We start from the raw sequence: 25,134 nt of genomic DNA, 5'->3' as shown, positions 1-25,134 counted from the left end.
GATAAATCTTACACAAGGTAATTTGATTATATTGTAACTGACAGGCAGTGTAACACTCTTATTTGTTTAATTACTTTACAGGTTACCATGACACTCCTCATGATGTTATAATAAGTGAAGAGTTTAACAGAATTCTCAGGGTATGTTCAGGTCTATTGAATACACATTTTTAAGTTAAATATGATTCATTTTTTGATTGGTTTCTCCTTTTTATGTTACATTATTTCAATCACTCAATAGTCACCTTAGTGAGTGAAGTGAATAGATTCTGTGAAGAGCACTGACTGATGATTCTTGAAAAGGCATCTTCCTTACTGAGGCTATTTGTTATCAGAAATGAACACTTTATTTCATTTTCAGTTAGCTAATTTTGCCACCTTGGATATTATCAAATGATGTAAGTGTTCATTTAAAATAATAATAATACTGTAATAATGGCCAAATGCATGAAAATGACTTACTTTGAGAACTTTTAACACAGCTATAGGCTCAAGCTTAAGAAAGATTACTTGCTACTTATTCAGAGAGTGTTAAAGACTGATACAGTAAAAACCATTAAAAAGGATATTTTATTTTTATCTTCATATTACATACTGATTTTCATTTAAATGATACTTCATTGAACAAAAGTTTGATTTTCTTATCTTTGTGCCTCCAACTATATTAAAGTCTCTGATTTTGTTATGCATTTTGAGCTACAACCTTACTTTATGTACAGTATAAAAGGGAGGCAGAGATGGTACGAGGACCATACAATGCAGACAAAAAGTCTCGTTTTGTAGAACTGGTTCTAGTTGTGGACAATAAGGAATATAAAGCACATGGAGAAAGCCGACATAATGTGTATGAACATTGTAAGAATATTGCGAACATTATCAATGCAGTAAGTATTTGGCTTCAGGTATTCACTAAACATAAAATTTTGATTGTGTTATACATGCAGGTATTATTAAAAATAATTTTCATTTCAGCTATATGTATTTCTTGTTTTCAGTTGTATGTCCCACTTAATATTTTCATTGCATTGGTTGGTGTAGTCGTGTGGACAGAAAATGATGAAATCCAACTTTTGTCTAATGGAGATTCTACACTCACCAATTTCCTTACATACCGTCGTCAGAGACTTGTCAAAGAACACCCAAATGATAATGCACAGCTTCTTACGTAAGTTTTTACCTCTTGTACTCTGATTAGCTATTATGTGAAGTATTGCAGATACCATAGCAGTAGGTAAATTGATGAAAGAAATTGCCATTATAAAACTTTATTTATTAATTGTTTTGTTTGAGTGAGCAGTGGTTATAGAGTTTAATGGACATATATTGTGTTCAGTTCTCACTGGTAGTGTTTTAGGAGGTAACATATTGGTGATATATTCTTGTGAATTGGTCGTGATACAGAGTTATTCTAAATAACTTTGTTTTAGGTAATGCAAAATATACAGTTAATATTGCTAAAGTGATGGATAGACAAGCTCTTGAAATTTTGTTCTACCTCGATAGTAGCTGCCTCGGTTTCTGTCAGATGACAGTTATAGCAGTGTTTTCAATATAGCAGCCAGCAGCAAAGAGAAAGTATTTTGTACTCTTGAATATCGCCATCATAATCATCATCATCATTCCATTACTATAGTCCAGCAGCATTTTCAAATGATATGCATGAAGGACACTCCATCTGACAACTTTGTGCCCAGGTGGTCTAATAAATTTGTGGACATGCCTTGTTTATGTAAAGGGTGAAGTAGTAGGCATCCTTAATGTCAGAGCATATTGGAAATTTGTACAGAAAGCTCTAGTTGAAAATTACAAATTATTTTGGAATAAAGGAGACGAATCACTGAATTGCTTCATCATCGATAGGCACACAAACAAAAGTTGCAGAGCTTGGCTAGCTTTCGGAATGCAGTTCCTTTTTCTATCTGTAGGAAAAACACACACACACACACACACACACACACACACACACACACACACACACACACACACACACACACACCCCTTAGATTTAGGCCAGGAACGTTACAGAGCGAAGGCTGTGCTGTAAGGATAGTTCTCGTCTGTGCAGCTCAGAAAAGCTGGTGGTGGTGGTGATGATGGTGATGGTGGGGAGGGTCCAAATGGTACAGGTTGTGAAGCAGCCCATTGAAATCTCACATGTTGCGCTCTGCTGCATGTTGTGCCACTGGGTGGTCCACCTTGTTTTTTGCAACAGTTTGGCGGTAATTTGGCAACAGTTTGGTGGTAATTGACGGCTGGTTGTTTGCCCACCCTCTGATGTTTGTTTGCATACCCTCTGATGGGGTAGGATTGGCCTGTGATGGGACTGGAGTAGGTGGTGCTGGGTGGGTGTATTGGATAGGTCTTGTATCTGGGTCTTCGACAGGGGTATGATTTCATTGGCAGGGGATTGGGGGTGGGAGTGGCATAGGGATGGGATAGGATGTTGTGGAAGTTGGGTGGCCAGCAGATCGTGACTTTTGGAGGAGTTGGAAGTATCTTGGGTATACAAACAAATTCATGGCTTGGCCATGGGCTCACATATTGCACCCTCCTTTGCCAACCTCTTCATGGGGCACCTAGAGGAAACAATCCTAGCTCCCCAAAACCCCAAACTCCTGGTCTGGTTCAGGTTTATTGATGATGTCTTTATAATCTGGACTCAAGGCCCGGTCACCTTATCCTCATTCCTCCACAAACTCAACACATTGTTTCCTGTCATGTCACCATCTTCGATGTCGATCTTTTCCTCTCAGATGGCTCCATCCACACCTCGGTCCACATAAAACCCACCAATCACCAACAGTACCTGCACTTTGAGGGCTGCCACTCCTTCCACACCAAAAAAATCCCTCCCATACAGCCTGGCCACCCATGGTAGATGCATCTGCAGTGAGAACAACTCCCTCACTCAGTCTGCTGAAACCTCAAAAAGGCTTTCATAGACAGGCAGTACCCTCCAGTCCTAATTGACAATCAGATTTCCCATGCCACGTGGTCATAACACACCTGATCCTCACATCCATCCCAAGAACCAATCACAAAGATGCACTCCCCCTTGTCACCCAGTACCCTCCCGGATTGAAACGACTGAATCACATCTTTTGTCAAGCCTTTGAATATCTATGATCATGCCCTGAAATGAGGGACACCCTACCAAAGATATTTCCAACCCCTCTCAAAGTGGTGTTCCACTGCCCACCCAACCTCCACATCATCTTAGTCCATCCCTATGACACTTCCACCTCCAATCCCCTGCCACTGGCGTCATGCCCTTGAGGAAGACCCAGATGCAGGACCTGCCCAGTCCACCCACCCAGCAAAACGTACCCCTGTCCCATCACAGGTTTATTATACCACATGAGATGCTGGTCCATTTGTGAAAGCAGCCATGTTGTATACCAACTCTGCTGCAACAATCCCAATGGTACAACATGCAGCAGGGTACAATATGCAAGATATCTATTGCTGCTTCAAATGACATCGGGATCCTCCCCACTACCAACAGCTTTTCTAAGCTGAGCAGATGGGAGCTATCCTTACAGCACATCCTTCGCTCCCATAATCTTCCTGGTGTAAACTTAAGATAACTCGCTGCCCCCCACCCTCCACACGGTAGCGTGTGTGTGTGTGTGTGTGTGTGTGTGTGTGTGTGTGTGTGTGTGTGTGTGTGTGTGTGTTTGTTTTCTCTTCATTCCTCACCCCATCCCACCCCCCCCCCTCCCCACACCCGTACCTCGCTCCACTCACCCCAGTACACTCACTGTGGGGCAGTAAAGAGCTGGCAGTCAACTGAGCACAGTGTAGGGGGACAGGCGCGTGTGTGTGGCAGGAGGGGGGGGTGCATGTCTTTCTACAGGTAGAAAAAAGGAACTGCATTCCGAAAGCTAGCCAAGCTCTGGGGCATTTGTAATTTTACAAGACTTTCTGAAACTATATAAAAATAGTTTTGATAAGATATATATTCCTACATCAGTTGTTCTTTGTCTTATGATTTTTCAAACCTCAACAATCATTTAGAATAACTCTAAATTTAATTTTTATTGGGACATAAGCTTAACTGAAATTTAAAAGGTTTGTCTGTTCTTTATTTGTTGTTTGTGTGAATATTCAGTTCAAAAAAATTACTGATAATTAAATTAATGTGTTATGTTTTGAATTAGGAGAGTGCAGTTTGAGGGTGGTGTTGTGGGGAAGGCCCTCAAGGGACCAATCTGCACATATGAATTTTCTGGTGGTGTCAGTATGGATCATAGTAGTGTGGTCGGACTAGTAGCAACAACAGTGGCACATGAAATGGGTCACAACTTTGGAATGGAGCACGACACAGCAGAGTGCAAGTGTCCAAGTGAGCGCTGTATAATGGCTCCATCTTCCAGGTAATGTAAATCTCTTAGTTACATTATCACATTAAAAGTCCTTACATATGCTTGTTAGTTCCACATGTCTAGATTTGTAGGCCTTGTCTCTCATTGGAAGAAAAGTATAATGGCTTTTACAATAGTAGGTATAATTTGTAAAACATAATTACTTATTACACGTGACTGTGGAAAGTGAAGTAGTAATGCTACAAAAGACAAATAGAAGAACTTGGATGGAAAGGAAGTTGTTTTGTCAATGCTATTTTCATTTTCAATAAGTAAAATTTGTTTTACTTTCCAGCTTGTTACTCTGTCAGACTTTTTAAAGTCAAGGTATTCTTGGTATTATTTTCATATTGTATTAGCTACATTTATTAAATAATATAGTTTCATTTCTGAAAACCTGTATTAATGATGAATATCTTTGTCCTAACATGATAAATTATCTTCATGCAGCACTTTTGTTGTTGTGGTCTTCAGTCCAAAAACTGATTTGATGCAGCTGTCAGTGCTACTATAGCCTATGCAAACCTCATCATCTATGAATAACTGCTGCAGCCTACATCCTTCTGAATCTGCTTACTGTGTTCATCTGTTGGTCTCCCTCTATAATTTAACCCCCACACTTCCCTTCAACACTAGATTAGTGATCCCTTGATGTCTCAGAATGCGTCCTGTCAACCTATCCCTTATTTTAATCAAGTTGTGCCACATATTTATTGCCCCCCCCCCCCCCACGCATTTCTGGTCAATGAATAATTAATAGTGATCAGTTCTGATCAGTTAATAATTAATATTGAAACGATCTACCCACCTAATCTTCAGCATTCTTTTATAGCATCGCACTTCAAAAGCTTCTATTCTCTTCTTGTCTACACTGTTTATTGTTCATAGAAGAATTTCGTGATCCACACAGTAAAAAGCCTTTGAGAGGTCACAAAATATCCCAATAGGTGGTGTTCGGTTATTCAATGCATTTAATATTTGATCAGTGAAATCATATATAGCATTTTCTGTTGAAAAGCATATTTGAAAAACAAACTGACATTTTGTTAGTACTTCATTTTTACAAATATGTGATGCTACTCTTGAATACATTACTTTTTCAAGAATTTTGGATAAAGCTGTCAGAAGTGAGATTTGGCGGTAGTTGTTAGGATCAGCTCTTTCCCATTTTTTATGCAGTGGTTTAACAATAACGTATTTCAGTCTATCTGGAAAAATACCCTGTTTTAGTGAGCTACTACATATGTGGCTGAGAACCCTGCTTATTTGTTGGGAACAAGCTTTTAGTATTCTGTTGGAAATGCCATCAATTCCATATGAGCTTTTACTTTTGAGTGAATTTATTATTATCCTAATTTCAGGAGGAGAAGTGGGCCGAATTTCAGTTTTATCAAACTGCATAGGTACTGCCTTTTCCATATGCTGCCTTGCATTTTCTAATGAATAGCTGGATCCTATTTTTTCTACAATACTTAAAAAATTATTATTAAAATGTTTTCTACTTCTAACTTCTTGTTAACAAACTGTTCATTGTGTTTGATAGAAATACAGTCTTCCTGTGCTCTGAGTTGTCCTGTTTCCCTTTTCACAATATTCCAAATTGTTTTAATTTTATTATCAGATGTGCTACTCTCGGACATAATGCACATAATTCTGGACTTTTTAATAACTTTTCTTAATACAGTGCAGTAGTTTTTATAATGTTTCACTGTTTCAGGATCATTCCTCCTCCTAGCTATAAGATACATTCCCTTTTCTGTTTACAAGATATTTTTATCCCTTTAGTAAGCCATGGCTTTTTACATGGTTTCTTACAATTATATTTCATTGTTTTCTTAGAGAAATTGTTTAAAAATATATTCAAAAAGGTATCATGAAACAGGTTAAATTTTAAATTGGCATCATGTTTCCTGTACACCTAGTCCCAGTCTAACTGTTGCAAGCTTTCCCTAAAATTTTGAATTGTTAAATCGTTAATGGAACACACTATTTTGGAGGACTGTTTTGCATTACTGTATGGAGCTATATCATATACTGTAACTATCTGTGCATCATGATCAGGCAGACCATTCTTAACAGGGAAAGTTTTTATTTGATTAAATTTATCTTGGTCTATGAAAACATTATCTATCAGTGTGCTGCTTTCTTGTACCACCTGAGTAGGAAAATCGATAACTGATGTCAAATTGAAAGAACCAAGTAATACTTCAAGGTCAAGCTTTCTATCTGACTCTTTCAGAAAATCTACTTTGAAATCCCCACAAACAATAATTTGCTTTCCTTTGTCTGAAGGTAGCACAACAAAGGATCAAAGTTTTTCAAAAATAGTTGAGTTTCCCAATGGGGACCTATACATGGCTACAATTATAAAAGTGCCATTATGTAGTTTAAACTCACATGCACTTGCTTCCTTTCCATACCCTTGACTATTTGATGTTCAGACAGGCATAGTACATCTATTCCACCCCCAGTTTCTAAATCTTCTAAACAAACAAGAAGCTCATCTACTTTGCTTTTTAATCCCCTGATATTCTGATGCAATATTTTATTATTTTTCACTGTACTTTTATGGGAATCTTGTGACATACTAACATTATTTTTCACTGTACTGTTATGAGAATAACGTGATATTTTCGCATCTCTAGTACCTGCCTGTTTGAACTTTTCATTAAGCTTAATTTCAATCAATGTAGGATGATTGGACACTGATCTTAGCCTAAAAAAGTACTCTAATGAGTTTTAGTGCCCCCCTCCCCAAAGATTTTGCTATCATCCCAGCCAGTTTACCCTTGCCTTTCCTATGGATATGCCAGTTAACACCCTCTCTACTTCAACCATCATCAGTTATTTTGCTGCCCAAATAACACAACTCATCAACTACTTTAAGTGACTAATTTCCTGATCTAATTCCCTCAGCATCAACTGATTTAATTTTACTACATTCTTTTACCCTATTTTGTTAAAGCTTTGTTTACTTGGCAAATGGGGTTAGTTAGTTGCTTATCTATATGTTCTGTTAGTCACAATTGTGGAAAGAATCAGTTTACTGTTACGACTCACTTTTTCAGTAAATAATATTGCCTCATGACATTTACAGTTCTCAGTAAAAAATATGGCCACATGCCATGTCATGAGAAATGACACATACATTTTCTAAAATCTTTTCTATCTGCAGAGTATTCTTTGTTTCTGAAAAAAAAATTGCAGATGGATCTTCACCATTCTATTTTGTCTGTTCCACTGAGTATTGTACATACCTAGTATACTAAATTGATCAGCCTATTACCATGTATGAAGTTTCAACATTGCCTCTGATTAATTGTTGGTATCTATTAATGTTATTTCACAATTTAAAAGGATAACATTGTTATGCTAATAGTGATAATGAAGCATATATAAAGTTCTTAAATTCACTAATATGTGCATGATGAGTCACAATATATATAAACTTGTAATTACTACTGAGGAGAGAGGTTTTATCAATGAGAATAAGTTTAGTTCATTTAGTACTCTGTACTGTTCATTCAGCTCCACTAAGCAAGTCCCTAATCAACACTCATAAATGTTCATTGTATCACACTTTCACCTTGGAAGCTCCATTTTTCTACCTCTATTCCTGTTTTCTTTTTTCTGGTCACTCACATTGTCAACTTGACCTGTTACTTCAGAGTTTTATTCTTCCTATTTACAAACCACTTCAAGCAAGTATTCTTGGTGCCCAACATTGCTTCTTATTATACCACCTAGTGGCTGCTTTTTGTAAGTTGTTGCCATTTACTCCTAAAGTGTTTACATTACACCTGAAATATCCTGCATAATTTTTAAGATTTTTCTTATTCAGTTTTCTTTTGGCTAGGTATGTACGATTACTTTCAAAATTTCAAGAAAAACAACAGCGTTATAGACAATACACACGCAAGGTATAAACATTATGTACAGTAGCATTTTATAATATTATAACACCATTTATGATATAATACATCTTCCACAAGATTTACATCTCTGGAAATGCATTTGAGTTACATGCAGATGGTTTTAGAGGTACTGTTTCGGTTTCCTCTTGAATACATTCGGGTTGGCAGTGTCTTTTTTTTATATTCAGAGGAAGGTTGTTGAAAATTATTATTCCAGAATGGATAATTCCTTTTTGTACTCAATTGACAGTTGCTGACTCTTTGTGAAGCTTTTGCTTCTGCCCTGTGTCATGATTGTGAATATCACAATTAGTTCAGAAAATTTTTTCGTTATTGATTACAAATATCATCAGTGAGTAGATGTACTGATTTGAGTGTCAGTATCCTAAGAGTCTCAAATAGGTGCCTACGGGATGTCCAGTTTATAAGACCACAAGTCAACTTCACAGCTCATTTTTTTTCTATGGTTTAAAAACTTTTTCTACTTTTGCAGCATTTTCCAAGTATATTATACCACACAATATTAGAGTGTGGAGATATGCAAAATTCAAACACATTACCATTTCCCTGCCAACATAGGGCAAAATAGCTCTTAGTAAGAAGTATGCTGAACCTTATTAAGATGATATTCTAATTTGAAGTTGCAGTGATTTTATGAAATTCTGATTTTGATGAAGTTTTTCATGAGTATTCCTGGAAGTTGGATTTCTGTGACAGCAGGTGGGTACCTTTGTAGATCATGGTGCATCCAATTGAGACAGTGCTCTGCAACATATTTCAGGTTGCACTGGTAAGGATATGGTCAGAACTATATGGTGTGCTTTTCATTATTTACAAAAAAATCTGTAGTTTATTGCAAAACATATCCTGTTACGTTATTGGAAGAGACAGTGACTTTCCTTAATGCATACAGATTATGATGATCTCATTGCCTGAGACGACATTGAAGTTTATCAGCTTTTGATTTGTTATCACATGTATGTCCTTTCAAGTGGAATGGGAAAATATAGATAGTGAGATAGGAATGAAGATTACCAAAAGCAAAATTTTATATGGATGGAAATCACATTGATGCATATATGAGGTACGAAACTTTACTAGTGACAATTATTTATTTGCAGTTTATACAAAATAGATACATGTTTCAAAGTTTCATTGTAGTCACCAGTATTATGTATAATAAACTGTCTGCAACGTGGAAGTCATAGGGTACCCTTAGCAGTGCCAGTTGTGGTGACAGTTCCAGTGGAGTAGTCTATAGCCTGATGAATCTCTGTAACTGTTTTAAAGTGAAGCTTAAGTCGGGGGCATGCACCAGGTGGTACAGCACTTCCCAGTCACATCAACTGAATAAATCAGTCACAACTCGTACCATATGTGTGCGAGCACTGTCCTGCAAAATGAGGAGTGTGTCCTTCAGAAATTGTTGCCGCTTCTTTCTTTGAATTTTTCATTTTTGGATCATAGCCTGTGACCAGTGTAAAAAAAGAAGTGGCAACACTTCCTGCGGGTCCCACCCATCATTTTGCACGGCAGTGCTCAAGTTATGGCTGATTTGCTCGATTGATGAGGCTGGGGACTGTTATACCATTCAACACACTCAGACTTAGCCCTGATGACTTCAACTTGATTCCAAAATTGAAGAAAGCACTTAATGGCATTCACCTCGGAACCATTACAGAGATTCATCATGCAATATACTCAGGGTGACCAACTTTTTAAAAAGAAAATAAGTGAAATACTTATATCCTTGACAAAAAATAAGGGAGATTAAAATCAAGGTAAAATTTCACCAAAAATCAAAGCAGTATATGTAAAAGATAACTATTTAATTACACACTGCAAATACTTACACATATTTTGCAACAGATTTTGCCTCAGTCAGTAGTTTATATCATTTTTAGCAAATTCAAAGAATTCACTGCACAATAAGGAAAATTCAGAGTTGATCAGGTTTTTACTACTTCTGTTCCTGACATCTGTCCACTTATTATTCATAAGAGAAAATATTCTCTCAGTGTGAATGCTACTTTCTGGTATACTCATAACATAATCTACCAGCTTACCAAAGTTTTCAAAATTCACGTTATTTGATTTCAAAGGTGTTAAAACTTTTATCCATTTCTGACCAACGCTACCCTCTAACAAGAGAGCAGATTTAGTTACATCATTAGAACTACAAAGTTCCTTATATAATTCATCTTCATTCACACAATCCAGCTTGACACATTCCACAACTTCATGCTTGTCATTGAATGTTAATTCCCCTTTGAGGCATAGTGGGATTAAACACTTTAAACTATCATCACATATGCTAACTGAGTAAGAATTTAAAGAATCATACAATTCAATGAAGTTGTTCTCACTAGTAGTACTCAAATTTCGACCAATAACAGTAGCACTACCAAAAAATCTATCTTCCTTTCTCTGTCTAACTTTACCAACTCTGTCTAACTGTACAGCTTCATTAGATTTCATAATACTAAGATCAGAATTCTCCAATTACTTTGCTTTTTGAATGAAAACCTTTCCAGTATTCACAAGGAAACTAATATAAGCCTGAATAATTGTGTCTGCTTCTGTATTTTCATTGCAAAAATACTTGTTCAAAACTTTAGGACAGTCTGAATCATCTATGCTTTTAAAATAGCTTTTTATAGGCTCCAAATTTTTTAAAAGCCTTTCTACAGCAGGTGTGAGAGATAACCATCTAGTATTTACATGTTGCAGACTTTCTGCACATTCAGCATCAACAGTTTCAAAAAATGATTTTAACATTTCTCTTCGTTTGGCAGAATAGGAAAAGTGACTATATAGTCTCAATACTAACACTTCAGCATCTACATATTGTAAACAATTGCATGCACTTTTCATGGAATTATGAAGCACATGGTTAAAAAAAAAAACTGGCTTTGAGGGTTTTTTCATTCTCATTACTTAACTGTTTCATGACTGAACGGTGCTTGTCATAATTTATATTGGCACCATCAGCACAGTAAGATGATATATTGCTGATATTCAAATTATTTGAATTAAGTGAGTTTTTTAACAACCTATGGACATGCATTTAAAGTTCATCTGCCTGTTCCATGAAATCCAACAATTTGTTTTGAATTCCACTAAAGGGGTTAAAATATCATATTAAAACAGGAAACATTTTCCTGTTCAGGTGACTGGAGGCATCTGTTGCTAAAGAAAAGAACTTGCTACACTTTTTGGGGTCAAACTTTCAAAAAATCGTTCACACTTCTTGGGGCCAATACGTTCATTATGATCATTTCGGTTTTAGTTCACCGCCAAGATATTTTCTTTGACACAGTAGATTCACTGAATATGTTTTTTTGAAAGTTTGGTTGCACAGTCCAAGTTCCTATAGCTTAGATTGTGTTATACTGTGTGGTAGGATAAATGAAAGTTCACCAGCAATGCTTTTCATGTTGTTGTTTGTTAGGCCTTTTCTCAGGTTAGGAGAGCTGAAGAAGGTAGTTATCATGAATGATGTAGTGACATCATTTGCTTTGCATATGTGACCTACAAGCAAATACAAGAAGTTAACTCAGAAAATTGCCAATTACTAATTACTACTTGCTGAACAGTAAGATATATATTTTTTAGAATACCGAGTAATAATTTATTACTTGAAGTATTCATGTGCCGTACACAATTGTTCTAGCCGCCATGTGTGATGCTAAACTCACATTTGCAGATGGAGCAATTTACTGTATAAACATTTGACCATGCTGGTCCAATCCAGGAATACAAAGCTTCCCACTTCATAAGATATGTACACATATACTTTGTTTTCTTTTTTGGTGGTGTTTTAGCTTTGTCCTCATTGCCGATTGTAAAATCTTGAATAACGATTCACAGTAAGCACTGGCACTGAAACAAAGTCACGTCTAACCACCAAGTGTTGGTTGACAATTTCTAAGATAATCAGTAGACATAATGTCGATATAGAATTACTTGTCTCTGTTGTCCAACATTTCAATGAATTCTGATCATGCATGCAAAATTTAAATGCTTGAAAAATGTGTGTGCATATGTAAAAAAAGAAAAAAATCTAAAAACTGTAGAAAAATACCCAATGAGCCTGAAAATACGGGAACCAGGAGATTACGAAAAAATATGTTCAAATAGGGGAGATCGCGGGAAATACAAGAGTTGGTCACCCTAAATAGGCCGTTCAACATCATTAACACAACTGTCGCTGATAAGGGTATCCTAAGACTTTCAGATTGCTGGAAATGAGTTAACACAATGCTAGTGATTACTTTGAAGGATAGTAAAACTTGAAACATGTATCTATTTATTTAAGCTGTAAATAAATAGTTGCCACTATTATAGTTTCATCCCTCAAATAAACTACTGAAAATTAATTATTAGTGAAAACAAGATGAAATTCAGAATGAGATTTTCACTCTGCAGCAGAGTGTGCGCTGATATGAAACTTCCTGGCAGATTAAAACTGTGTGCCCGACCGAGACTCGAACTCGGGACCTTTGCCCTTCGCGGGCAAGTGCTCTACCAACTGAGCTACCGAAGCACGACTCACGCCTGGTACTCACAGCTTTACTTCTGCCAGTACCTCGTCTCCAACCTTCCAAACTTTACAGAAGCTCTCCTGCAGGAGACGAGGTACTGGCAGAAGTAAAGCTGTGAGTACCGGGCGTGAGTCGTGCTTCGGTAGCTCAGTTGGTAGAGCACTTGCCCGCGAAGGGCAAAGGTCCCGAGTTCGAGTCTCGGTCGGGCACACAGTTTTAATCTGCCAGGAAGTTTCAAGATGAAATTCAATTTTGGAAGGAGGCAAAGGTGATTAAATACATAGAGTTGAAAATATTAGTGCAGAAGAAAGGGCAACTGGCAAAATGAAGGAATCTTATATGCTGCAGTCATCCCCCATACATAACCCAATTTTTATAAGGTATAATGCTGACTACACGAGTATGCCATTATTACAAGATTCCTCCATTCAGTTATATTGCTAAGGAAATCGGACAGTATTCGATAATTGTTTGGAAGTAATTCTTTGATCAGGCCCAGAGGACTGTGATGCTGACTGGCTGCCATGTCATCCTTTGCTGGATTTGTAACTTTACTACACAATACAGACGAGAATTAAGTCAAAGTTTCAGTTCAACAATATTAGTTATTTTCAGTAGCTACATTTTAATATGATGATTCTTGAAAAATTTTAAACTGAGTTTTGAAGTAGGAAAAAGTTACTAAAGTAATCTGATACTCATCTGGTTGAACTGGAGATAATGAAGATTATTAGAATCTTGAATCAGATTATTTTAAAGAATTTCATTTATTCACACTAATCAAACTTGACAACACTTCTACTGCTTCCCACTTCTACTCATAATAATGAACCCCATACTACTATGCAGTTGCAGCCACCATCACATTTGAAAGATCCCTACAATGCAACCGCCTTAGATATTATTAAAATCTATTGTCAATTACAAAAGTTTTCTGTAATAAATTAGTAAAATAAATATGTTTAACAATTACTATACAAATATATAAAAATGTTCATTAAAATAATTATGTACACTGATTCCCTTCATTGTTTGTGACATGAATACTAAAACTTTACAACAAAAAGCATTTCAAGTACTACTGAATACTTGGAATGAGATAACTGTTTCGTTGTGATTAATCCATTGCTGCACATAATTTCATAAGACTTGAACAAAAAAATTATTTAAACTATTGTTACATGGCCACAAATATACAACTATGTAATAAAAAATCATTGTGCATTGTATTGTTAACTAATCAGGTGTACTGTATACTACAGTAGTTGAATCTCAGTCTGTCACAATACAGTGGCATCATTCGTATGCAGCTAGAGGGATGTGGTGTCCTCCCCCTCCCACTTGTCATCAGTTTTCTTGACCATAGAGCTGCCCCTCAGTTGTTTTCATGAGGCTGGGTGCACCATTACTCCAGTCCTACCACAGAGGAAACAATCCCTGAGAGTAACATGAATAGAATCTGGATCTTCCTCATGCCAGTCAGATGTGCTGGTCACTCAACTGCAGAGACGGACTTCATTGTATTCAGTATTACTGAAGAACTGCCTTCCCTGTTCCATTTTCTCAGCTTTTTATCTCTTATGTCTCTCAGAGAAGCTTTAAGTAAAATTGTATAAACAAAGCAGAAATATCATTAACTTATTTTAAATAAAATGTGTAATTGGGTAACCAGCATTTCAATTGATTTAATCATTTTCAAGCATTGTTACCATTTTAAGTAATTTTTTTTCAGAATTCATTGTCCTTTATGACTGATCTGATTTCATTTGTTTTGTGCAGCACTGATCTAATCAATAATCATTACTTTCTAGCTCAATGAGTCCAACTCACTGGAGTTCATGTAGTTTGGAGTACCTAGCTCTAGCATTTGAGCATGGTATGGATTACTGCTTAAGAAACAAACCTAAAAGGTAAGTGACCACAAATTTGAGTGTTTCTATAAGGTTGTTATATACATTATTGTTTTAGCCATTTACCTTTAACTCTGTTATTTTGAAGAAAAAGAGAATATTATATTCATAATATTAGTTTTGGAAGTGCTACTATTTTATTGTAAAATCAAATGTACAGATTTAAGAAGATAATTAGACTATGCTTGAAAGCACGATTTTTGTGCAGTTATGATACTCGGTTATAATAAGTGTACATTAATACTGAAGTAACTTAAATTACGATGTTAATTTTTTGTCTCCTTTGTCATTGATTCTATAGAATGCATGCTTGTATATAGTCAGCATTTAAGGGGATACTGGAGATTTTATGTTACAATTTTTTGTTTGTTTCAATTCATTGTGTGCAATAATTTTTCTTTAATTTGAAAGTATGTTCAGAGAAGACTACCAATACTATGTACTTACATCACCAACAAAATACTATTATATTATAAAGAAAATACTGGAAGACTCCACATCACAAAATTTTTTGCTGTTGCAGTCTATTTGATGGCCCAGTATGTGGCAATGGATTTGTGGAAGCCGGAGAGCAGTGTGACTGTGGATTACCTGAACACTGTGACAATCCATGTTGTAATGCCACAACTTGTATGCTTTTCTCTAATGCTTCTTGTGCTACAGGGGAATGTTGTGATCTGAAGGTGAGTAACATGTGCACAAGCATTTTACTAATAAAATGATCAGTTACAATTTGAAACTGTCTTAGAACCATGACATATATATAAAATGTAGTTGATTTCATTTTAAATTCTATGTGATCCATGACAAGCCTATTTTATTTCCATTTTCTTCTGGAATATTGTTTTCAGGACCAGCATGTTGTTCTTCTCTGTAAATTCTTCTATCATGTGACCTCAGTCAATTCTGGTAGTTCTTGTGATGTTTCCCACTGATAAATCATTGTTTGGCTTTTCTCTACTGTTGCATTAAGATCCTCCACTACCATATTGTTATGGGATATGCTGTGATTTCAGTTTCTGTAACTCTTCGGAAAGGTTTTCTATCCCATTATCAAGATGTGAGCACATTTGATGATTTCCATACAATAGCTTGCGTTTCTTTTTATGAGTGTCTTGCTATTCTTTCTTCCAGTAACTGTAATATTGGTTTTCATCTTCCTGTATAAAAACACCTGAAATGCCTCTGTGATTTGGTCCCTTGTAATAATTCATATGATCTTATTTTAATTCCATTTGGCTATTGGTTTTTACTGCACTTCCACTACATCCCATTTGATCTTATTCAACTTCTCTTTTAATTCCGCCAGCCTATTTTAGACTCTATAAGGTACTGCAATTTACTGATCCTGAAAATATAATAGCAGCAGTCGGGTTTCTTAAGGCTCCTTGGCAAATTTAATGTGACAGAACTGGTTGAACACCTCTCCCCCCTATCCCTCCCCCCCCCCCCCCCCTCCCCAAAAGACCTGAAGGTATTATTCAAGTTTCTTCAGTCCTCTACTCCAAATATTCTTTCACTGATGCTAGAGTAACGGCATTCCAGAAACTTGCATGTGGCACTAAGCTCTTCAACAATCCTGCCGTAGCTAAAGGGTTAGGGGAGACAATGCTAAACCTTATCAAAGTTATGCTCACAGCAATCTCAGCTCAGGCCTTAGCACTTCTAAGTTCTAGGATCTTGATTCATCATGATCAGTTTGCATACTGATCACCTACCAACATCAGGGGCGGTGGCAAGGGAGGGGCTATAGCCCCCCCCCCCTCCCCCCCTCCCCTACCCCGGGGGCTACAGCCCTCCCTCCCAATGCAGTATCATATTATACTTGATAAAATGACTTCAGAAATCAGTGAATACATTACTCCAAAAAAATAAGAGCGGCAGATAGCTTACTACCTAAACCAGTAAATATCATTTAACTTAAAATTGGCATCTTATTATTTATTAATACACATTTTTTACCCTGAACTCCAAAACAGTTACCAGAAACTACTTTAAGCAACATCAAATCACCAAATCTTACTAATTTGTCAGTGGCTGACCCCCAACTCTCCTTTTCTTAAGCAATATTCCATTCCACTACCCCCCCCCCTCCCCCCCCCCCCCCCCGCCCCCCCCCCCCCCCCCACTTGATCGACTTCTAGAATCACCCCTGACCAACAGTGTCATAAATATTGTGACTTAGCAGGCAGTCAGTCAGTCTGTCTTCTTGTTACTTATAAAACACTTAACCCAGAATGTAACAGACTTGGAACCACCATTCTGTATGCAGTGTCAGTCAGAGCGGGTAGCCCTTCCACATTTGTTCCTCACAAAGTAACTCATTAAGACTGTTGTCTTATGGGTACTAAAAGATGTGTGGTGTAAATTTCTGAATTTGTGTGTCAGGCTGTACTCCAGTTTCTTGCATTAATTCACACTAAGATGTAATTAAAGACCACATCCACATTTTTTAGTAGAGGCTGTTTTGCTGCCATTTTCTCTTACACATATGATAAATGTGTCTCCTCTATTTTTCTGAGTATGTAGTCTGTGGCTCACTATATATGGATCTGTGTTTTGGCTTGTATCAGTATCATACTGACACAGATTGTTGAGGAGCTTAGGGCTCATCAAGACCTGTCACACAGTTCTGTGCTCACCACCCTGGTGCACAGAACTCAAGCCACATGTGACAAGAAAAGCCTGCCTGTTAAATTGTAGCACTTATCAAAAACCTTTTATAAGAATGGCTACTTGGCGATCCAAAAAAATGTGTTCTCCAGGAGAACAAGTAGAATAAGCCAGAAGAAGGAATCAGGTGTCTGGCTTTCCTATTATATGCAGAGCTGCTCTCTGCAAATGTTCCCACAACGCTGTAGAAACATCATGTAGAAACCATATTTCACACAACATGAAAATTCATGTACATGCTGTACTAGATCCAATAACTACAAATGCATCACAAAACAGTACTGGGTGTGAGTTTGACACTTGTTCGTCTGCCGGACACAGCATTGTATCTTGCAGCACTGTGTGGAAAACAAGACAAGTGTTCAGCTTGGTTAGATAGAGCCAACAGCAACTATTTTAAACTAAGGTGCTGTGTAATGTTATTAAGAGGCAGAGGAAATACAGAAAATGATGACCGTATCAAACAAGGGCAGTTGTTGCCAGTGAAGTTCCGAATGGGTCATAATGTTAGCCTAAATTCATCAATACCACTCTTGTCTGAGAGTGGCACAATGTGATGAAGCAAGCTGGAATATTTTTACTTCCCTTCTTGTTTTGCCATCTGCCTCCTTAAAATTCATTTTTTCATTTTTGAATTAAATACCTTTAACATACACGAGTATAATCTGCATTTTCATAAAAGAGAAAGGTTGGTCCTCAGTTTTAAAGAATATAATGCCATATCTAATTTTGTGGTTAATTTTATGTATGTAATTGATTTTCTAATTTATTTTGGCTATTCCTAGTTGGTATCTTTTCTTATAGGATGTAATCAGAAATTGTTTTGTAACTTAAATTCTATTGTTGACTTATAAACAAATATAAATTCTATAATAACTATAAATGTTTGGAAGACGAAACACTAGCATTCTTTAAGTATTTATTTGGCTCCATTCGAAAACATATTAGCAAATCTAGCCTTTAATTAATTCCAAAGTAATTAACAGCTTCGTCAAAAGTATTGTTTACATAACTATGTATGTTAATTTCATGATTTAAACAAAAATGAGGCTCGTCCACAAAGTAAGTTCCGTTTCTATTTCCATGCACGGCAGCGTTATGATTGCAGTTGCTTCTTTATAATGTCAGCCGTAATTGAAAATGTCGCTGCGTGTGAAATCAGACCTGTGATTCATTTTCTAAATGCAAAGAAAGTTAAACCAAAGGAAATTCATCAGCAAATCTGCGAGGTTTATGGACAGAATGCTATGAGTGATTCAATGGTTAGAAGATGGGTCAGACTGTTCCATGAAGGACGTGATGAAGTGCACAATGAAGAATGAAGTGGACACCCATTGGGGTTACTGATGAACTGGTTCACACAATTGAAGAGAAGAGTAAGCACAGCCCTAAGTTTACACTTAGTGCATTTGCTGTGGAAGTTCTGCAAATCTGTCCATGGTGGTCAACACTTCAATGGTGATGTTGAGCTGAAAGAACATGTTACTGCATGGTTGAATACACAGGCGGCAAACCTTCTATGAAGAAGGGATACAAAAACTTGTGCCATGCTATGACAAGTGCCTGCAAAATTTCGAAAGCTATGTAGAAAAGTAGTTTAACAGATGTAGATTTTTGTACAATAAATATTTTTTCTGTATGTGTACACATTTGTTTTATATAAGCAAATGGAACTTACTTTGTGGACATACCTCGTAATTCAGCTTAACCTTTGTGGTAGAAGAAACGGTTAAAAAGAACCAGCTTTTCGATGTATTCAATTAATTTAATGAGTTAAGTTTTAATTGTAATTTCTGCAAATTAAACATCAAATAATGTGTAGTTTCAGTGCCTATTATTGTGATGATATATAAGGGCCAGATTTTTGGTCCCAAGACAGTCAGTCAAAGACCGAATTTCAGGCGAGGAACCCGTATTGGTTATATCAACAACAATGCATCAGCTTAACTGTGAAATAAGTGTAGCATAATTAGACGCTGTGTTAAAACAATGACAGTGTCTATTCCATATGTACCTGATTATTCCGAAAGAACTGTGGGCTATATGGTTATGTTTTTTAGTGCTCGTGGAAGTTAGACAGTAAACTATTGTAGCAGTATGTGGATGTTTGCCTGCAACCTATTAATGAGGCTTATCAAAAGTTAAACAATAGTGCACTGGCCATATAACTGTGTAATATGGTGGGGGGGGGGGGGCTGTGAACAGTGAAAATAAAGGACTGTGAAAAACAACTGTGCATCTGTCGGCTACATAATTTACAGTAGACAGTACTGCACTTCCACCCCCTATTTTTTCAGACAGTATGTCGACACCGAAGACAATCAATGAAGAAATAAAAGCGGGCAAACCGTCACAACAGGCAGAGGACAGGATGGCCATACTGCACCAGAATGTGATACTTGGACTTCTGCCACCACCACCACAGACTATAACTTTCCCTTCTAGATACAAAATAGTGGTACCATTGATACTTCATTGGTAGAAGAGTGTTAGGTCTAGTAAAAAATCACATCCTACCACACCTGAATACTTCGTCTGAGGATGATTGCTTCAAGGTGACAGTGTCACTTGGCTGATAACCCAGAAAGATTTAATCGGCCTGCATTCTGTTCCAAAAAAAATACTTGTGACAACACCTCCTTGATTGTAAGACGTAATCTGAAAGAAAATGTGTGCGTTATGTGCTTGGAGATAAAATACTTCATGTATCCCTTTTAGTCACTGTTACTTATTTCATAAAGACAACTGAACTCTACACATTTTTATTGCATTTAAAGTCTTTTTCTACATACAGGGTAGTTTCTTATTTGTAAAGCAATTTCAAACCAGCCACCCACAAAGTACCTAATTAACTTAATGTACTCATATCTCTGATTTATCACCCATACCCTCTGCCATGCACCACCTTGTGGTTTGCAGAGAGTAGATGTAGACTGGCAAGATGAGCAGAGTAAATCTAATTTAATCTAGTCCTTTGATAAAGTTCTTGATCATCAGACCAAGCAACAGTGTCTTGTTTGAAATTCCAAACCTCTCTGCAGTGGCACATTTTGATGGTGATCTGTCCTCGGGTGGAAAAATTAATCTAGGAGCAGACTGCTATAAATTTATTGATCATCACACTATGGATCAGCGTCATTCCTTTAAATATCATACCTCTCTGCAGTGCCACATTTTATGTTTATCTGTTGTTGGATGGGAACATTACTTGGAGGTAGCCTTTGTGCTATCCAAGAGGGGGTAGGTTATGTTCTGGTACTGGTTTTCACCCTTCCTGTTCCTTTAATTGTGTATTCATCTACAACAACAAAAACACAACAGTATATTGTGCAAGCACTTATCAGTCATATGTGTGATATGGAGGAAGACACTTACAAATAACTGCCTCTTTACCAGGACACTGTGTGGAATTTCCATATTCCGCTCACTCCTCACTGATTCATTATGGATTGAGGTCAACATTTTTACTTACTTTATTTTACTTACTCAGAAAAATTATATGAGTGACTGTATATTTGTTAATGCCATTAAATTGAACTGAGTGTATCAGTTTACTTTCATAAAATATTGACCTTATTTTAAATGTTGAAACAGTATCAAGCTGAATGGTTAGTGTTCATACACAATTGTTTCAAAGCTCACAGTTGCTATATAGTGCTATCTGAAGAATAACTTCAGAGATCAAGACCATTTACATCTCCTCTCCCCCTCCTACCTGCCTCCCTCATCCACATCCACCAGTTAATTTTTCTTTCTTTTTATGGATGAAATAGAAAACATGATTTTGTTTATGGTTGCTGTGCATTTTCCTTGTTTATAAGAAACTATATTGCTCTTATTACAGTGCTACAATTTGTCAGTGTTTCATTCTCTTTTTACAAAACAGTATTTAGTTTGGTACAGTTTTGATTAATAAATTATCCTTGTTCCTGTCTTTCAAGACATGTCATCCAATGAAGGCAGGGACAATGTGCCGTTCTGCTGACCATGAATGTGATCTTCCAGAATACTGCACAGGCCAGTCAGAGTATTGTCCTGATGATGTGTACAAGATGGATGGGGAAGCGTGTGATGGGGGAAAAGTAAGTTCAAGGAACTACATTTTAGTGTTGTGAATTGTAATTTGGCATGCAGAAGTAGAAGAGTGATTTCTGTAATGATGGCAGTGTTTTGTTCAAGTACCATTGTAAAAAACATTTAGAGAAATCATATGAAACAAATATAGAAAAGCTGTTACTAAATACTAAGATGCATTTAAGAAGCCAGTCTTCCTGTGCTCCATACTTGAACGGAACAGGAAAAACCTTAATATGTGGTATTGTGGGAAGTATCCTTTAGGATACACTTTTAAGTAGTTTACGGATTATGGATGTAGATGTGAAAACTGTAACTGGTTAGTAAAATACTGAAAAAGATAGTTCATCACATGCATATGGAATGCTACCTGTATATTCATGAAGATAGCAGCTAACTCATCAAAATTTGGACGTTAGTAATTTGTTCCCCAGCGAAATTTTGATAGCTATGTCATAAGAGAGTATTCTTTAGGAGGTAGAATTTTAGTAATCATTCTGAAGATTTCAGCAACTTTTTTGTGTATTAGATGATTCAAGTACATTGCCAGAGAGAAACATGCACAGAATTGTATGCAGAAATAAGATACGATAGGAAGAAAACAAGAGGCCACTTCACTTAAACAGTGGCACATGGAAGACAAAATCATGTGCTTATATTTTGCTTATAGTGTGCTATTTGAGACAGGATTGCATGAAGTATGCTGATATGTATTATAATTGTACACAACTGTGCATCTAATTGTCTGCATCTTATACATGTATTAATTCTATATCTAGCTTTTTTAACTGTGTTAGTTCCTTCCTCAAAGAGAAAGGAAGGATAGCTAGGAAGTTTGGGAATGAGAGTCAGGTCATTCAGACTTCAGGTTGAGAGGAGCCTACCTTTTGTGAGGACAATGAGAGACATAAGAGGAATTGCAACAGAGAGTGTCTGTTAACTATGACAGGTATGAAGGATAATGAGTACTCTATCAGCAACTAAATAACACAGCTGAATGGCACTAGGAGACAGAGCAAATTCCTACACGAGATGGGGCAAGTTGAGCTATCAAGTAGTAGTGAACAAATGTTTACCAATATTTCAATGTCTGTTGTTCCTCGTGAATGTTTGAGAGGCTGATCAGCGCAAGACTTATAATCCTAGTACTGGTACAGCCCATGACAGTACAACTTTCAAGACTTTTGCAAAATAATGTGATTTTTAATTGTCCGTATCACTAACACAAAAATATGTCTGTGCATAATGTGCTTTGCGATTTTAAAAGAAAAGTCTGCTCCAGTGTCCTCTTGCACTGGTTGACATGGTGAGCATTTGTTCATTACATCCTTATTAACTAACTTGCTCCATCTCATGTGTGGTTCTGTGCCATGCTGCCTGAGTACAGTTGCTATGGAACAAATATTCCCGATCGCTGCCACTGTACTGGTTATTATTCATGTTTTACTCTCACCAGCACATATTATTAAACCAGTTATCACATGAGACTAATATGACACATCTGTGTCAGATGGGCATTCACTTTTAAAGACACTTTTTTTGTAGTTAGAAACAGACAGACATTATTTTGCTGATAGTGTGCTTCAAATGAAACACAGAATGAATAATACTAGTTTGTGCTAGCTCCAACTACCCATATTGCAGTAATGAAATTGCAAATCTTTGTGTAGCACCATAGAAAATGCACCGATGACTATTGCTGGAGGTGCCTGTTATATAGGTCAGAGAAAACCAACCTGATAAAATGGCGAGAGCAGGGTAGGGGGCACCAAATTGAGCAAAATTTTCTAGAGAACCATAGGTCAGAAATGCACAGTTGTGGATCTATGGCCATAAAATGCATTGATGTGTATGCATCCAAACCGGCTTTCCCAGCTGGTATCTGTTGTGGTAAAGAGTGCAGTTACTAATTCAGTAAGCCAAAGATAACTGTTCCAGCTGAATAGTCAAAGCAAGGCAACCTTTGAATTCCACTACTCCATGGCTGACTGCATTAGACATAAATTATCTGTGGTGATTATGGGGTAATGGTTGACTATTAAATCAACCACACCAAATGGAATGAAATGCCATTAATTTGTTAAGATGATAAATTTTACGTGCACTGCTAGACACACACAAAAATTTTCACTTATTGAACAAACTTTTGCATGCTTGTCACTGATTTGTTGCTGCAGCTTCACAACTTTGCATTTCTGGCCCATGGTTGTTCAGTTTTGCTTGATTTAACTTCCATTATCCTGCCTGGACCTAATTATCAGGTAATGTTTATCCACCCTATGGTATTAACCAATTGGGCAGTTACTCATAGCTCCCCTCTTTGCTCTTGCGTTGCAACCCCCCCCCCCCCCCCCCCTCTCTTTCTCTATCTGTCTATGTCAGCATAAAACAAACTGGCGATACAGAACTTGCCTTTGATCAGTTTTTTAAAATTGGAAAAGAAATGGAACAGTCAATTGCCATACTGAATGAATAGCTGCTGGCTGTACAAAATACTATAACTGAACATGTGTAGGCTTGTTTCACTTTTATTATCTGGCAATAGACATGCAGTCATGAACTAACTAAAATCATTCTACCTTGCAGTAAGCTACACTAAGTCTCGGGTATTGAAACTTTCCTTACTGCTATGTGTTAATTTTTGTCAGAAGTCTGTATCAACAATATTTGTTTAGATTAATCCATTTGGGCACCAAGCACAATTGTTTTCTTTTGATATGACTTTATCTATCTTATTATGTGCTAATATATTAGTAAAAGCAAAATTTTCAAATATGTGTAAGGCATGATTGTTTTGGTCTCATATCCTTTTCTTGACAACAACCTTCTTGTGATTAAAGCACAACTTTTGAGAAAGGGGGGAGGGCAGGTTACAGATTTTTATGTTTTGTCTGCTAACTGTTTGTGTGTCTGGGAAATATTCAGTTGTAGAATGTTTATTAGATTTTCAATGCAGAAGAAAAATATATTGTGTTAATGCATGAGCTTGGGTAGCGCAATCAGTTCCTTCTTTTAGCTAATGCAAAACAAAACTTGTACAAATCAACACACGATCAAAATAAGTAATCCTTGTGCCTATATTTGCCATCTGTTGTGGGAGCTTCAGGAGAAGGAACAGCAGATCTGTAAATTTGTTTTTAATAAAGTGCAATTATAGCTCTTTACTGCACCAGTTAGTTTAGGATGAAAATATGTTCTTTTCGAACCGGTAATCACTGTTTCTTGGGTTCTTGCCATTAATTGAGTCATTTATTTAAATTTCCTGTGCTGCATTGCAGATACTACATCAGAGGTTCTTGTGGTGTCTTTATATAATTCAGGTAACTTATGAAACAGTTGTGCATAGTAATGGGAAATTTCTTGCAGGCATTTTGCTATCAAGGTTCTTGCCGTACACATTCTGACCAATGTCGTCTGCTGTGGGGCCCCTCAGGGAAGAGCTCTGACATGCAATGTTATGAAATGAATGAACAAGGCAATCAAAATGGCAACTGTGGATTTGATCGCTTGAACCGCTCGTTTCACAAATGCACAAAAGAGTAAGCTACTTTTTTATTTTTGTACATATATAGTCACTAATGTGTGTATTTTCTTTTCAATACATAAATACGGTGAGAGTAAGCAGAATTTTAACTTCTATTTGCTTCCAACATCTG

General features: G+C 36.8%; 1 protein-coding gene across 1 annotated transcript in view; it reads left to right on the top strand.

Moving 5' to 3' along the window:
- The window catches only part of LOC124605292 (mucin-17), a 148,566-nt gene that overhangs the window by 100,064 nt on the left and 23,368 nt on the right, over positions 1 to 25,134 (top strand). The window contains exons 6-13 of the mRNA XM_047136873.1: positions 82 to 140; positions 719 to 883; positions 995 to 1,164; positions 4,160 to 4,375; positions 14,633 to 14,731; positions 15,255 to 15,414; positions 21,346 to 21,486; positions 24,845 to 25,017. Of these exons, the coding sequence (XP_046992829.1) occupies positions 82 to 140; positions 719 to 883; positions 995 to 1,164; positions 4,160 to 4,375; positions 14,633 to 14,731; positions 15,255 to 15,414; positions 21,346 to 21,486; positions 24,845 to 25,017 (1,183 nt within the window). The remainder of the gene's footprint in view (positions 1 to 81; positions 141 to 718; positions 884 to 994; positions 1,165 to 4,159; positions 4,376 to 14,632; positions 14,732 to 15,254; positions 15,415 to 21,345; positions 21,487 to 24,844; positions 25,018 to 25,134) is intronic.

Source organism: Schistocerca americana, chromosome 3 (assembly GCF_021461395.2).
Source record: "Schistocerca americana isolate TAMUIC-IGC-003095 chromosome 3, iqSchAmer2.1, whole genome shotgun sequence".
NCBI classification, from domain to species: Eukaryota; Metazoa; Arthropoda; class Insecta; order Orthoptera; family Acrididae; genus Schistocerca; species Schistocerca americana.
The sequence above is the reverse complement of the archived record's forward strand: the minus strand, read 5'-3'. Positions and strand labels throughout refer to the sequence as shown.